The sequence below is a fragment of the Chanos chanos genome, chromosome 3 (genome assembly GCF_902362185.1).
Source record: "Chanos chanos chromosome 3, fChaCha1.1, whole genome shotgun sequence".
Classification (NCBI taxonomy): Eukaryota; Metazoa; Chordata; class Actinopteri; order Gonorynchiformes; family Chanidae; genus Chanos; species Chanos chanos.
The window spans coordinates 4,995,001-5,010,000 of NC_044497.1; the positions used below are offsets into that span (position 1 = coordinate 4,995,001).

The following is a 15,000-nucleotide window of genomic DNA, read 5'->3' on the forward strand; positions in this document are numbered from 1 at the left end:
CCTCACGAACGGTCAGGAGACATCCTTAACCGTCAAACAAAACAAAAAAAAAAATCCCTCCACACCTGGAGAGCATTTCACAACCATTTCACAATACAGTGCAAACGTTCCCCCACGCGCCCCCCCCCCCCCCGCCCCCCCTCACCTGGGTTCTCCGTCTGATCTATCTGCGCCATCGTTATCAAATGCCTGTTGATTAATTCCTGACAGACACAGGGTGAAAGGAGGAGAAAACATGAATAAGATTTGGTTTCGTTAACAATATCATTTTGACACGTCAAGTTGTCAGGAGTTTTCTGTTTATCAGTACTAACAATCCTTAGTCTCTAACATGTGGTCTTGTAAAACGGTGCGATATTTTGTTTTTAAGTCAGATGAGTGGGGATTCGGTTGTGAATACGAAAACGATACAAAAAAGACAAGTGATGCTTCGTCAGTGCTTGGCTTTGGTCGGGTTGAATAACCCTGAGGGAGCAGGGGAAAGGAGATGGAGGAGGAGAGGGAGGAGGAAGCGTGTGTTTGTGAGTACCTGTCGGAGTTCGTCGGCCATGAAGAAGGATGGCGCGTTGGCTTTGGGTTGCATATACGCCACATGAGGGGCAGTTTGAGGGTAGATATGATAATTAGGAAACACCTGCAAGCGTAATACATGGCAAAATGAGACCATATTTCTGAAGGAAATAAAAAAAAAAAAAAATTGAAATCTAAGTGAACCTATGGAACGTACCATCCCTGCCATGGGTGCGGGGGTGTTGTCAGTGTAGAAATAGGTGGTTCCGCCAACAGTCTCCTTCTGGATGACATGGGCTCCGCCCCCTTGGTCGGACGCAGTGGTAGGCACCATGTAATTGGCCGGATTCGGGTTGGGGGTGTGGCTTCGTCGGCGAGGGGCGGGTGAAGTGTGAGGGGTGATTTTTGGCGAGTGGAGGGGAGAGGAACCAGCAGACAGAGACATCCCTGTGGGGGGGGGGGGGGGGGACATCTCAAGTTTCACAAAACGTATCGTCTGTCTCACCCCAAGCTTTATTCTAAAAAGTCAAACAGGCTGCACAGGTGTATGCGGTAGGGGTATGCAAAGCTCTCTAAGAAAAATATTCCAGCCAAACCAAAAACATAACAGTCTCACAAAAGTATAACCAGATTCACTTCACAGCTCATCATTTCTAACTGATTCATCATGTACTGTAGTTTGGGTCTGGACTCAAAGAAGAACCCAAAACAACACCCCTTGACACAAACTACGGAGACCAAGGAAAGCTTAAATGCCATAAAGAGAGCCCCACAACTTCCACTCAGTCACCGTCAGGGTGAGGAGGATAACCTCAGGGAAGCGCCGGTTCTGAACGGGTCGGCCCGGGATCACTCACCGGGTGCCAGGGCTGCCGCAGAGGAGCCACCCAGGCTGGGGTGAGGGAAGAGCGGGGAGGGAAACGCCTGCACGGCCGTCTGAGACATGGTGGCCATGCGTGGAGCACCTTTAGGGATAAACTCACTAGCTGCTGGGTTAGGGGCCTTCCACAGAGTGAGAGAGAGGGGGAGAGAGAGAGAGAGAGAGACAGAGACAGACAGACAGAGCAAATTAAGTCAAAGGTTGTCAATAAATTTAGCAGACTAATGTTGAGTTATAAAGTTTAACTTCCTCACTCTGAGTAATCTGGAAACCGTAATGTCAAAACCAAAACCAAAAAAAAAAAAAAAGAAACAGAAAAAGAAAAAGAAAAAGAAAGAAGAATCCCTCCCTCCTTTTCTAAGTCTGAAACAGCTTGGTGAAGACTGCATTTTGCGGTGGAATACAGCTGCTTCTGTCAGAAACCCAACCCAAGCCCGTCACAGTATTGCAGAAAGCAGACGGACTTTCCGTAAACAGGCTTTCTGTAAAGGTGCGGACGGTGGATCTCTCACCTTCCTCCGCTGTGATATGCTCAGAGCACCAAAGTCGCTGAAGAGCGAAGAGGTCGGAGAGTTAATGGGATCTGCGGTGAACACAGAGAGGAAACACGGGATCAAACACGGACACGCTTTCCAAATTCCCAATATCAAAATCAATAACCACACCCCCACCCCCCACCCCCAGCACAAAATCCCGATCATCAAACTGAATGAGCTGTTCTGCTGACTGGTGTGTCTCTCTGTACTGTTGTTTTAGGCATTACTGGGTGCTGTTCATCAGTGATAACTTGTTCGTTTGGGTAAATATTCAGTGAATTCACTTTTTTGGAGCCGCCGTGCATCTGAAGTATTCAAATGTTCCTCTGTTCTTAGATACGCTCTTTCTCGTCAAACACGGAGCAAGAGTGGAGACAGAGAGGACAGTGGAGACAGAGCGGACAGAATTTCACGTCATCACGTGGACCGCGCTCTGCATTAAACGACGACATTCACTCAAACCGTCTGTCGGCGCACGCGTTATACACAACCTGACAGCAAACACACTGAACTAATCTCAGACCATGTTAGGAGGTTGTTTATTTTTTTCTTCCATATACTAAAAATCAGGCCTTCTGTAGATTTGTCCTCAGTGTTGCTCTGAACAAGCATTCTGAGTTCAGAACCCTTGAAGTTTTAAGGGCTGGGGGGGTGGGGGGTGCTGATAACTCTGGGACAGGGCCAGAGAGTGCCGTGTTTTGGTATAAACCAGAGGTGGCCCTCACCGTGGGTGCTGTGGGTATAGTTCTTGGCACCGTCGTTGAGCAGACTGGGGGAGCTGCTGCTGCTGGTCATCCGCTGCGTGACATAAAAAACCCACAAAATTAAAAACGACACCCAGACAGGCGTCGTCCCCTGCACACCTAATGTGGCCCGTGTGGAAATGAAGTCGTGGCCCCCCCACACACACACACACACACACACACACACACACACACACAAACACACACACACAAGAAAAATAACAATAAATACATGCTTAAATGGTGCCGTTTATACACTGACGCTGTCAAAACAAATACATGTGCCCAAAATACTCCTTTTTTTTTTGTTTTGTTTGTTTTTTTTCGGCTATGAGCTTCAGATAAAGTTGTGTTCTAACATCTCTGGTGACCACTGTAGGGAGTGCAGAGAGGGCTTTCTTTTAGCAGCACTCACTGAAAACATTAAAACTGGATTCGCTGCTAGATTTGCAATCACATGTAGTCACCACCGGCTTGGTAAAGCGCGTTTCCGTCTAAAGTAAAAAAACAACCGTCTCTCCTAATGTGTTTAGACCGGTGTTCGCCCAGGCGCTGGCGCTAGCGCTAACGCTAACTACTCGTTCGCGTGACACAAGTACCTGCATCATGGAATATTTGGATTCTGCTGGGCTCCCAAACCCATTAACACCAATGAAGCTGCTGCTGAAATAGGAGTTGGTCAGATTGGCATCGCTCAGAGCTCCGCTTTCCATACCCGGGACTGCACAAAAATGAGGGGGGAAAAAAAAAAGTTAACAAAAAACTGTCCAGTAACATCCTCACTAATCTTGTTTCAATGTTTCAATACCATTGTTGTCACCTATTCGTTCAAAAAAAAAAAAAAATCTACGACTGACACTTTCTGAAAAGAGATCTGGACTCTTCTCAGTTACAATGTTATCGATTTCAAACAGGGTTTTTTTTGTGTGTGGCACTCTTTTCTTCTGATTGAATGTTCGAGGTTGTGCGGCAATGATTTCTTTTTGACATTTTCAAAAAGCAGCTCTCAAAAAGCGTCTCTCCTGCATGCGTAAAAGCTACGACAACAAACTAGCCAATCACAGCCCTGCTTGGGGGAGACGTAAACAGTTAAGTCAATAAAGGCGCTCATATCTGCACTTCGACTTTTCTGTCGTTTGCCAATAAAATGGCAAAGTTGCAATTGCCATAACAAACATAACTCACAAGGCACAACTCACACTCCTCGCTTTCAGTGCAAGCTTAACTTTTATGATGTATTTCAAAACATGATACGTCAAACAGTAATTCGATGGCATCCATGCTCCCAGCTCGAGTGCGTGAGACACAATGTTGCAAACACTGACAGGTAGGAAATTCAGATTTCAACGTGTGTCGTAAAGTCACTAATATTTACACTGAGACTACAACACACAATTTAGAAGGCCTAACAAGTGAATAAAACCCGAACACAAAATCAGTTTACGCAAACAGTCGCTTTTCAGCTAACCGAACGATGTTTCAAATTTCTTCATGAACAATGACATTTGACTGAGTATCCTCAACTAACACCACTAACAGTGCTGGCGTAACTGTAGCAAAAAAGTGACACACTGTGAACTGTCTAGAGCAGATACAATGTTGTTGATATCCCAAAAGATTTGCGGGGCTAGTGGACCACGCTGATAAACCTTACGGTTTTCCTCACAATCTTTCGGGGGGTAAAAGGCCTCTGAGAAGCCACGGTCTCGATTTAAACATAGCTGGACTGAGGCCCAACAGTTTAACAACAACAGGAAAGAACGTGCTAGGCCTCAGCTCACTCACTGGTTAGCAACTGTCCTTCCAAATTCGTTCCCGCGGGCCCGTGGGACTCGGTCTTTTTGGGAACATTAGCACCCCCGGCACCTGAGCAAACCGCCGTGTTCCCACCGAGCGGATACCCCGCCGCCGTCACGGCTCCTCCGGCCATGGACAGAGGGACGGGACTGCCTCCGCCGCCGTGCAGAGACATGTTCGCCATGGACGGATCCTCGTGCAGGAACTGGCATTCGTCTCCGTAAAAACAAGTCTTGTCCTTAGCGTAATATCGGCAGAATTTCACCTTGACGTTCGAAATTCCGACACCCCCGAGCGGAGCAGCCGAAGCTGGGAGTCCACTATTCATGGCACCGCTGCTGCCTCTGCTGCTGCCGGAACACACTCAAACATAGAGAGACGTCGACAGCCAGCTAGCTGTAGAGTTGATTCTCCAAAAAGGTCCTATTCAAAGAAGCTGCTGGCGCGTTTCCTGAGGCCCCTTAACAATATAAGTCTCATCATCCAGTCAGGTAGCACGCTATGGAAAAACAAACATTGTGCTTCGTGAATTGATATAAACTGCCGTTGTCCATGTAGCTGGCCTAGCTAGCCTGCCTGTTAGCGCTTGGATAACACTGTTGTTGTTTTGTACTCTCTTCCTCTGCTCTGCTAAGCGCTAGTTAGCATTGCTTTGCATCATGGGTAAGCTGGTGTCCTACCGCAACTGACACTAAAAGGTTGTGAGTGGATCAATTATCGATTTTGAAATTACGTCCAGTAAAGTCAGACCTTCAGAGTCACTTATTATGAGACAACGCGACTGTTTTCACTGTTTTCACTTTGCAATGACATGAAATTCAAACCTACAATTATATATATATATATAGTTTTAAGTCACATTGAAAGAGTGCCAAGTAATCACCACGGTCTCTATCTCTGTGTTTGCAAAAAAGCAGTTGATAAGTCCGCGAGACTGACTGAGACAAAAGACTGTGGGTGAGGAGACCGATCTTTTTAGGAGAGTGGGGATCCCACTCATGAGACATCCTGGATAATTGGACATTTCAAAATAATGAAAAATACGGGGGGGGGGGGGACTATAAATAAATATGATCAAATACAATATAATAATATAATAATAAAATATTTTTAACCAACTGTGTATTTTTTCCTGATTTTACTGAAAAAATATCAGCAGACGCAACTTAACTGAAGTCTTCATGGTCTCCTTCACCTTACTTTGCATCTTTAAGTGGTTCTCTTGTCTGATCGGTAGTTTGGTTCATGTCGTCAATACCACTCTGCATTAAGGAAAGACGTCATGTAGACTTAGAGCTACACTCACCTAACTCAGTTCACTATGTAATCTCACTGGGCAAGAGTACCGAAGCGAAAAACCTTGTTATGCATTCAAGCGATGCATTTAAGAAGAAATTACTCTCTGCCGGGTAAGTTTCCTGAGGAGTATACCAACACTTAAAAGACGATGGTTAGAGAATTTTTCAAATCTTAAGTCAGCTTTTGAGTCAACATAAATATGTTTATTAAAAACCACACAAATGCTCACGACAGATTTAACGAAGATCTCTTTAAAAAAACGACAGTGTATAAAAAGTATCACAACTAATAATACTAATAACAACAACAACAATAATAAAAATAATAATTCATGTAAATCGCTGGTAAAAAATGAAAATCTGTTAAAACGAAAAAAAAGGAAAGACCAGGGCCTATACTGTAAACGAGTTTGTGAAAATTTTAGCCGGACCGCGGTGTATTATTTAAAATCATTTTGCAGAAAATGTGCAAAAACCTGCTCCGTTACACTGACTACTTCTTAATCTGTCGTTCAATTAAACAGTTTCGAAATTTGTCGTGGGTGATTTAGTCAGTATGACATATTCTCCAAGTGTTGTTTATACGTTTTATTTTATTTTATTTTATTTTATTTTATTCAGTTTAGAAATTTTTGTGTTTGTGTGTGTGTGTGTGTTTTTTTGTGAAGCGATGCTGCTCGTGCTGTGGAGCGCGTGTTGCAGCAGCTTTGCGCAGAGGCAAGACCAGAAAGACGGAGTAACATCTCATCCCTCGCGCATCACGACTAAAAATGTAGATACCTTTTTCATAATCTCACCCTCACACAGTTTTTACCCCGTCTCCTATTTGCCGTATAGTAATATTCCATAGCCATATCGTCCTCTAAAATAATTATTTGATATCAAAAGGAAAACGATAACGAGTTTCTACACTGTTTGAATTTCCCGTTTCCTGTTTCAGATGAAATACTTTTTTCTGAAAATGACATGTTGAGTTTCTGGTAACACACAAGTTCAAGAAGGAATACCTTTCATGGTGTGAACCTAACAGAAACAGCAATGTAATATATTGCACTGAAAGTATTTTAGGGGGAAAAAAAACGTTTGTCCAACAAGAATGTACCAATACATTTGATTTTTTTGAATGGAATCGAAGTCAGTTTTAAACTGCAGACGTCGATAAAGATTATCTTTTAGTAGGTCACGTTAAGTTTGTAAGGTATGTTGAGGTTTTATTTATTTATTTATTTATTTTTGTTGTTGTTGATTTTTACTTTCTGGAATCTCTCAGCTTCCGTCTCGTTTGTCTGAGAGAGATTCGGACAGCGGCACTGCAAAAGCTTTAATCCATGTTACTCCAGCCAAACCAGCACTGAGTGAGTGAAAGATTCATCTGAACCATTATCATCCCATGAACTAAAGTGTCCAAAACTCTTTTTGTTGTTGTTAAAATGACGGGTGGTATGTTTATTTAATTCTATTAAAAAAAACTGATACCCGACAGTCTATCCAAGCGTTCCTGTTATCTCTAAATGTGTGGTAATATTTTTATAGTGTGCGTGGCTTATGATTCATGCATTTCAAATTCATGCCACATGATTTCCATCCTGGGCAAATCTATCAAGTCTTCGAAACAAAATGTCAGATAAAGATTAAAGTATTATTTGTCGTTTTTATGGGTTCTCTCTCTCGGATATTTTTTTCTGTTTGCAACCAGGGAAACCTTCCAAACCACAGCTCAAAGTCCAAAGCACCCTGAGATCAAACTATGACATAAATTGCACGTCGAGTGGAAACCCTGCACCACAAATCAGCTGGTTCCGTGACAGGAGTCTTATCCAGTACGATACTAAAATTGACTCATGACGTGCGGTTTGCTAAAGAATAAATTCTGTGCAGGTGGAAACTGCACTTATTTAATTGTTACCCTCATTCTGTTCGTGTTCTTATGTCCTTGTGTGTTTTAATTCTTTGCTATTCACAAATGCATGTGTTCGGAAAAGGCAATCAAATGAGGAGAAGAACGGAGACTGGGCTTCCAGCGTAATCGAAGGCTATGGGTATCACCATGTAGATTTGACCTGTTGTGCCAGAAACTCAAAAGGAGAGGAGTGCACTCAGCTCTATGATTATGGTAACGAATGAGAACCGATCTGCCGTTCATCCTTACAGTTCTACAGCTCTGCCATGTAACCACGCTAGATCAAGCAAATCCGCCCAGTCTGCCATCGGTGGTATGAGCAGGTGGACTTTAGGCAACGCCTGATGGACGTCTCTGTTACGTTGCAGATCTGGGTAGTAACAGTACAAACAAAGAGGCTTCGCTGGTCATGCTGAGACCTGGCGACACGCTCTTGCTCCGCTGCAGGTGGGATGGAATGGACTGGAAAGTTATACAGTGGTACTTCAAAAACGTCACGGTATGGGGCCATTCTCATCTATCTATCTATCTATCTATCTATCTATCTATCTATCTATCTATCTATCTGTCTGTCTATCTATCTGTCTGTCTATCTATCTGTCTGTCTGTCTGTCTGTCTATCTGTCTGCCTGTCTGTCTGTCCATCTGTCCGTCTGCCCATCTGTCTGTCTGTCTGTCTGTCTGTCTACCTGAACCAAAACGGCTGATAATGTCACCCATTATGCCTGCAGAGGCATACAACTGGCTCTCAGTGGGCTATAAAAAGAGCTAAAATGCCCCTCGCTAACCTCGGGAGACGCTGTAAAGTGAGGTTTTGACTCATGCTCTGTCTTTGTGTCTGTCTGCCTTTCGTTTAGGTCAAAAGCGTGAGGGTTAGAACTGTCCAGACCTTCGCACAGTATTTGCTCATTGACTCAGTGAGTGAAGAGAACAGTGGAGTGTATGAATGCAAGAGCGAGGACAAAGTCAAGTCCGTAACCGTTGAAGTGTTGGGTGAGTGCAATTGCAGCTTTTACCAAACAAACAGCTCCTGCCAGCACAGGGAAAATGACAACATCCCCTCCCACCCCAACCCAACCCCACCCCACCCCAACTGAACCCCCAAACCCCCAAACCCCCACCCCCCTTTGGGCTTTGAGTAAATGATCACTTTCTTACTGGTTGTCTGGGTCAGCTTCTCTTCTTGTTAAATTTATCTCCTGCAATGTGACTGCATGTTCAAACGTCTGTTTTACTGTAAGGGTGTAATTCAACCACATACAGCTTCTCAGAAATGAGTCTGTGTCAAACCATGCAGTAATAGTGTCACCACCAAGCTTCAAAGGTCATGAAATATCGAGTAGTTTTCTGCACTTGTCCAAACCTTTCGGGACCTTTCTGTGAAGACCAATGAGGCATTATTTTAGCCTAGTCTAATTCTAGCATGAAAACCTTTCACACACTTTCCAAACAATTCTGTTACTCTGTTATTGCACTGCATTACTGATACATGCAAAAGTAGCATGCTACATGCATGAGATACATGCAACCCTTACCTAACAGCCAACCACATATTTTACAGCAAATCTGTTTGTTAACAGCCTTAAATCCATAATGTCTTAAAGATCCACTTTTTTTGTTTTGTGACTTGAGAATAGCGTTTGTTTGTTTTTTTTTCTTCCAGATCACGATTTCATCAACGTACTGGAAATCAACGCAGACAACAACATCGCGGCCGAGGAGAAAGCGGAATTCTGCTTCCAGGTTCAGGTTTTCTCCCACCCTCGTGTCCGCTGTCACTGGACTTCTCCCGCCGGAACGGTTCTGGAAAGCAGCCAGTCCAATGAGCGCTGGGGAAACAGGTCAGACTCTCCGCTGTCCTCCTCAACTACCCCATTCAAAAGGGTTTTTTTTTTAAACCGATGAGATTTTATGACCTCTTCCGCGGTCGTCTGATATCCCGTTGTCTTTCTACAGCACTTTTAAGCTGTGTAATCCCGATCCCGGTGAGTACCGGGTAAACCTGAGGACGGAAAACATCAGCAGGTCTGAAAAACTCTCCCTGTGTGTGACAGGTGAGTTTGTGTATGTGTGTGAGAGAAAGAGAGAGAGAGAGAGAGAGAGAGAGAGAGAGAGAGAGAGAGAGAGAGAGAGAGAGAGAGAGAGAGAGACCGAGTAAAACCTAAACTCCTGTACACACTCATATAAGTGGGGAGATAGCGACACAGAGAAAGAGAGGGAGAAGAGGAGAAAGGAAACGTACACAGATGAAACGACAACCAGACAAAGAAAGAGTAGACAGAGAGACAGTGAACCTGAACGCAGCCTGGAACCTGAACGCAGCCTGGACCTCTCAAACAGACATGATAGTCAAACACAGGGCTTCAACACAGATGTCAGAAGCGTGTGCAGACTTGCGGTGCGTAGATATGCAAACAAAAGGACTTCTCCAGCGTTAACAAGGCTCAGTATGTGCTTAAAAATACCGAACAAACATCACAAAAAACGCCCTCCAGAGTCTTAATCAAAAAGGACATTTTTCGTTCTGTTAATTGCGAGAGCAAGTTTCAGTCCCGTGTAGAACTGGCACACTCAAAGACGCACTTTAACTTTAAAAATACATGTTTGACTCATTTCTGTGCCGCGCAGTACCAATGCCTCTTACTCACAAGGGGGCTTTGAAGTAGTGCGGATTTTTTTTTTCTTTTAAGTTAACACAAACTAAGATCCAATGCAAGCAACTTCACCACCTCCTCTATATCTTGCAGACTTTCCGGTCGTTCGTGTGTCTCAAGATGAAGACCACGTCAACTGTATGATCAACAGCTCGGTACCCCTGGACGTTACCTGGACGATTGAGCCGGACCCTACTGGGTGAGTGTGGGAAGTGAGAGGAGGATTTGGGAACTGGAAACAAAAAGAGGCCCGGGCAGGGTACACTGGGAAGAGAGGGTAACGATGGAGTGGTTATTTTATAGCCGAATGTGCTCATCCATCAGCGTGGGGTTAACCTGAAACCCGACACCCAGAGGCCTGTCTGTTTTTTTTTTTTCTTTTGTTTTGGTTTAGTTCTTTTGTTTTAGTTGTTGTTGTGGTTGTTGTTGTGGTTGTTGTTGTTGCTGTTGTTGTTGTTTTGACAGTTCTGCATCAGAAAACCAGAAGCAAGACCAGCAACTGGTCACACCCTGTGTATTATGTCAAAAAAGAAAAAAAAAAGTTATGAATCAGCTCAGATGTGATAAAACAATGCTCCCAAAGCTCGTGTGTATTCATGTAACTTTAGTTTCTGCGCCGTCTCTCAGGTCTTCCACTTCTGTGCCCCCGAAAGTGATTTCTCAGGTGCCTGAGAAACATGAAGACTTGAAGGAGTATTGCCATAGATGGATGAGGGCTTCGATTCCACGCAGTGAAGCTGCAGGCAAACTTGTCAAATGCTGTGCCAACAATAAAGCAGGCCAGCGCTGTAGTGAGTTTATACTGGTAAAGAAAGGTGAGTCGTTTTCCTGACTGACTACGACTCAGATTCAACCCATTATGCTTTCTTCTCTTCACATGAAAAAAAAAAACATTTTCTGGGCTGTTTAGAGCCAAGACAATGACCGATATTGAATGAATGAAGTGTAAAGAGGCCACGAATCGATATGTTATTGGTCGGTACAAAAAGTCTACGTTTGACTGAGAGTACTACTGTGATCCGATGTTTCATACAGTAACCCCACAGGACTTCGACAAGCTGATTCAGCGATGTTTGTGTAGATTCAGCGTACAAGCCTGCCCATGTTGTAGCTCCACTGGAGAAGTTTAATTTCACTGATCTTTACAGTCTGTAGAGGATTTGTCCCTGTCGCCCCTAGTAACAGTGAAGAAAAGGAAAAAAAAAAATTCCAAACCAAGGGAGACAAGTGTAACCCATAAACATCAGCGCTTAATTCCACTTTGTCCGTGCAATCGCAGATGAAGTTCAGTTTCCAGACTGAAACACCATAAACTAGGAGTGCAGTGCCTGGAACCGTTTACACAGAGCAGTCAGTTTGACCGTTTGTGGATTGTCTGTTTCAACACCACTTAAAGTGAACCAACTGAATGTTCTTTCTAATGTTCATGTGAAATCTGCTCATGACTACGTTTTGAAGATACTGTTGCAACCAAAGGCAAGCTATTTACAGACATTATACATTGTTACTGCAAACGATCAGTGCGTTTTACCACAAAGCCTTACTGTTACGACGTAAATGAAGGAACACACAGTGATGCACAGAAGACCTTAAAAAGAATCCTGTGTTATTTCATGTGGTAACCCAGTCTATGGTAACTCTGTCTATTTTTTCGTTCTAGACAGTCAGAGCACTTTAAATCAGAAACCGCGTGGTAGCATAGAAACAGCAAAAATTGAAACATCTAAGTATGACCAAACCTAAATGTTAAAAGAACATGACAAGCACGTGCAGGGGTTGATCGATAAATAACTGTGAGGGAAAATAAGGTTAGTAGGCTGTTTTTAGAAGTGTAGGAGTTAGACTGAAACTGAACATGACTGAGTCTGAACTCACGCAAGTAATTCCAAAACTGAGCAAGGGTGCTGACAAACAGAGAGAAATGACTTGGGTGTGAGTAATAGTCGACAGTCGGACGGTCCGTCCTAGTCGTTAGTGATAATTCCCTGGCGGTTGTTTGCTGATGTCAGTGACATCACTCTCTGGGATTCCACAGTGATGTCACGCCTCAGGATTCCCTAAGGCCTCCGCTGTCCTGGTCCTGCAGCTCCCTCTGGTGGCTGCACGGGACATTGCACGAGACGCGTCCGTCCGGGTCAAATTCAGCCTCACGGACCAATCCGAGCTTTCATATGTGCTATTGCAAGTTTTCGTGTGAGGTTTGATACAGTTACGACTGTGCTTCTCGCTCTCAGATACCAGGGCGCTGATGGTGGCCTGCTGTGTTCTTATGATGGGGGTTATCCTCCTCACAGCTCTTCTGTTCTACTTTGTCAAGAAGAAGGTATGTGTGTTTTATACGTTCACACTCAGACAGTATCTAAAAATGACTGCCTGTCACACACACACACATACACACAACCCCCCACCTTCCTGTTTCTTGTCTCCATAGAAACCTGTTTACCAAAGCCAGCTCCAGATCATTCAGATGATGGGTCCGTCCGACAACGACTACATCTACATCGACTTCAAGGACTTCAAATATGAGCAGAAATGGGAATTCCCTCGGGAGAACTTGGAACTGGGTAACTGGCTGGAGTAGTGCTGGCGCAGTGGAATTCCGCTTCCGTTATCCGTGTCAGGGCTGTGACAATTTTTCCTAATCACCTGATACGTGACATCATTACTTAGTGATCTCATCATTATATATAAAGAGCCCCTGCAAACACTAGCAGTCTCACCACTTTGGTTAAAGGGCCCATACCCAGCCCATGCCTGCTGGGGTATGATGGTTGAAACAGGCTTAACTTTGGCAGCAGTTTGATGATTACCCATCATTCAGTTCAGTTCAGGTGAACAAAACCATCCTCCAGGTGAACGGCTTAGGAAGACGTGACGCTGCAGTTCGGGAATTTCTCGTTACCCAAGACTTTGGAGGTTCTCCGCACGAAGTGGCATTTGACAGAGGCATTTTTTTTTCTCTCTCTCTCCGTTAGGGAAGGAGCTGGGCTCCGGTGCCTTTGGGAAGGTGGTACAGGCCACAGCGTACGGCATCAGTAAACCGGGCGTGTCTACGCAGGTGGCAGTAAAAATGCTCAAAGGTAAAAATAACGTACGCCTCGGTCCTCTCTTCACAGTGGGCCAGAAATAATCCTGCTCGATCTGAAATCCTTGTGGGCATGTATCAGAACATACAGTTACCGTCGCAGGTTCTCTCTTGAACCGTTTTCTTTTTTCTGACTCCGTAGACAAGCACCAGTCGGTGGAGAAGGAGGCCCTGATGTCTGAGTTAAAGATGCTGACTTTTATCGGTCAGCACTCCAACATCGTCAACCTGCTGGGCGCGTGCACAGGCACAGGTAACGGGAATCGGTCCCAAAAAAAAAAAGACAGCAAGCGGTGCCGTAGATTTTTTTTTTTTTTTTTTGCAGACGAATTGTTATCAATTAATTTTTTTAAACTAGATCGTTAAGTATCCCAGTGTGTAGTCTCTCACACGCCCGGGAGGGGGGGGGGGGGGGGGGGGGGGGGGGGGGGGCTGGGTGATCGTGATTGAAACACTGTTGGCTGAAAGTTTCACTGCTCTGCCTGGTCTGGTATTAACCTCTCACGCTATATGCTGTAAGAGAACCGTTAAAGGCAGTATTTTGGGATACATGCACACACTGTTTCCTTCATTGTGTGGGAGGGCAGCTTCATAACATCCAATAGATTGCGAGGGCAGACTCCCATGTGACCACAGATAGATTTATCACGTGATTCCATGAGCACTGGGCTCTGGACAATCATGAGTCACGACCAATCACTGGAAAGGATGTTTCTGTCAAATCCGTCAAAAAAGGAGGCAGAGCGTTCCAAAGTAGATCATACCAGAGTCATTACTCCTTCAGCTGACGGTGCATGATTTCAGGTGTGTCGTGGGACGGATAATTATAAAGATGTGTGATTGGCAGGACCCATATACCTGATCTTCCAATACTGTTGCTACGGAGACCTCCTGAACTACCTGAAGAACAACCGAGAGAAGTTCCACAAGTCACTGGAGGACGCCTTTAACAAGGACCGATTCAGCAGCCTCTACCAGAACTTTCAGCAGAAGAGAAGGTCCAGGTGAGAGCACATGTTTAGAGCACGTGTGCCCTGTAAACTCCCCCCAAAACGAGATCCAACCTGGCAGTTCAGTGTTACTACGTGGAGAGATGCTTGTAATAACAAGCGTTCACATTTCAACTCGGCCGTCTGCGACTGAGAAAAGCAGCAATTATTTTAGTCGAGTTATAAAAAAAAGATGACCTCCACCTCAAGCTCTCCACACTTGCACAAAGTTGTAGGCAACACCTCAGCCATCTAACCCTCTAAATGTATAGTGTCATTTAGCCACATAGAGAGAATGTTGATGTGCTTATTTTAAGAAACCTCTAGAACGAGGTGAGACGCTGTTTTTATACTCAAATCTCAGAATGCTGTGAATGAAACCATGTTTTGATTCATGATTTGAACCAGTGGCTTGACTCATGGTTTTGCTGTTATGATGCTTGGTGTTGCCGTGGCTACGAGCGTGTGGCCTATGCAAGAGCATAAGAGCATGACACAGGTGTTAGAAGTGGGATTGTGACGGATTGTACAACAACAGAGGTGTGCTTTAGAACACACGCACACATGCACGTGCACACACACACACACACACACACACGCATGCACAC

At 44.5% G+C, this 15,000-nt stretch overlaps 2 protein-coding genes across 2 annotated transcripts in view; one reads left to right on the forward strand and one right to left on the reverse strand.

Moving 5' to 3' along the window:
• pan3 (poly(A) specific ribonuclease subunit PAN3) overlaps window positions 1-5,048 on the reverse strand; it is a 14,505-nt gene extending 9,457 nt beyond the window's left edge. Inside the window, exons 1-8 of the mRNA XM_030769918.1 lie at window positions 4,455-5,048; window positions 3,269-3,390; window positions 2,652-2,724; window positions 1,903-1,973; window positions 1,368-1,512; window positions 728-957; window positions 530-634; window positions 146-203 (exon numbers count right to left, since the gene is read on the reverse strand). Coding sequence (XP_030625778.1) covers window positions 146-203; window positions 530-634; window positions 728-957; window positions 1,368-1,512; window positions 1,903-1,973; window positions 2,652-2,724; window positions 3,269-3,390; window positions 4,455-4,794 — 1,144 coding nt within the window. The 5' untranslated portion in view covers window positions 4,795-5,048. The remainder of the gene's footprint in view (window positions 1-145; window positions 204-529; window positions 635-727; window positions 958-1,367; window positions 1,513-1,902; window positions 1,974-2,651; window positions 2,725-3,268; window positions 3,391-4,454) is intronic.
• A 77-nt stretch (window positions 5,049-5,125) lies between these two features.
• LOC115806432 (fms related receptor tyrosine kinase 3) overlaps window positions 5,126-15,000 on the forward strand; it is a 15,009-nt gene continuing 5,134 nt past the window's right edge. Inside the window, exons 1-16 of the mRNA XM_030767125.1 lie at window positions 5,126-5,129; window positions 6,433-6,536; window positions 7,035-7,119; window positions 7,461-7,584; window positions 7,747-7,877; window positions 8,033-8,163; window positions 8,522-8,657; window positions 9,328-9,505; window positions 9,621-9,718; window positions 10,412-10,517; window positions 10,946-11,133; window positions 12,553-12,641; window positions 12,750-12,882; window positions 13,294-13,398; window positions 13,546-13,656; window positions 14,251-14,409. Coding sequence (XP_030622985.1) covers window positions 5,126-5,129; window positions 6,433-6,536; window positions 7,035-7,119; window positions 7,461-7,584; window positions 7,747-7,877; window positions 8,033-8,163; window positions 8,522-8,657; window positions 9,328-9,505; window positions 9,621-9,718; window positions 10,412-10,517; window positions 10,946-11,133; window positions 12,553-12,641; window positions 12,750-12,882; window positions 13,294-13,398; window positions 13,546-13,656; window positions 14,251-14,409 — 1,882 coding nt within the window. The remainder of the gene's footprint in view (window positions 5,130-6,432; window positions 6,537-7,034; window positions 7,120-7,460; window positions 7,585-7,746; window positions 7,878-8,032; window positions 8,164-8,521; window positions 8,658-9,327; window positions 9,506-9,620; window positions 9,719-10,411; window positions 10,518-10,945; window positions 11,134-12,552; window positions 12,642-12,749; window positions 12,883-13,293; window positions 13,399-13,545; window positions 13,657-14,250; window positions 14,410-15,000) is intronic.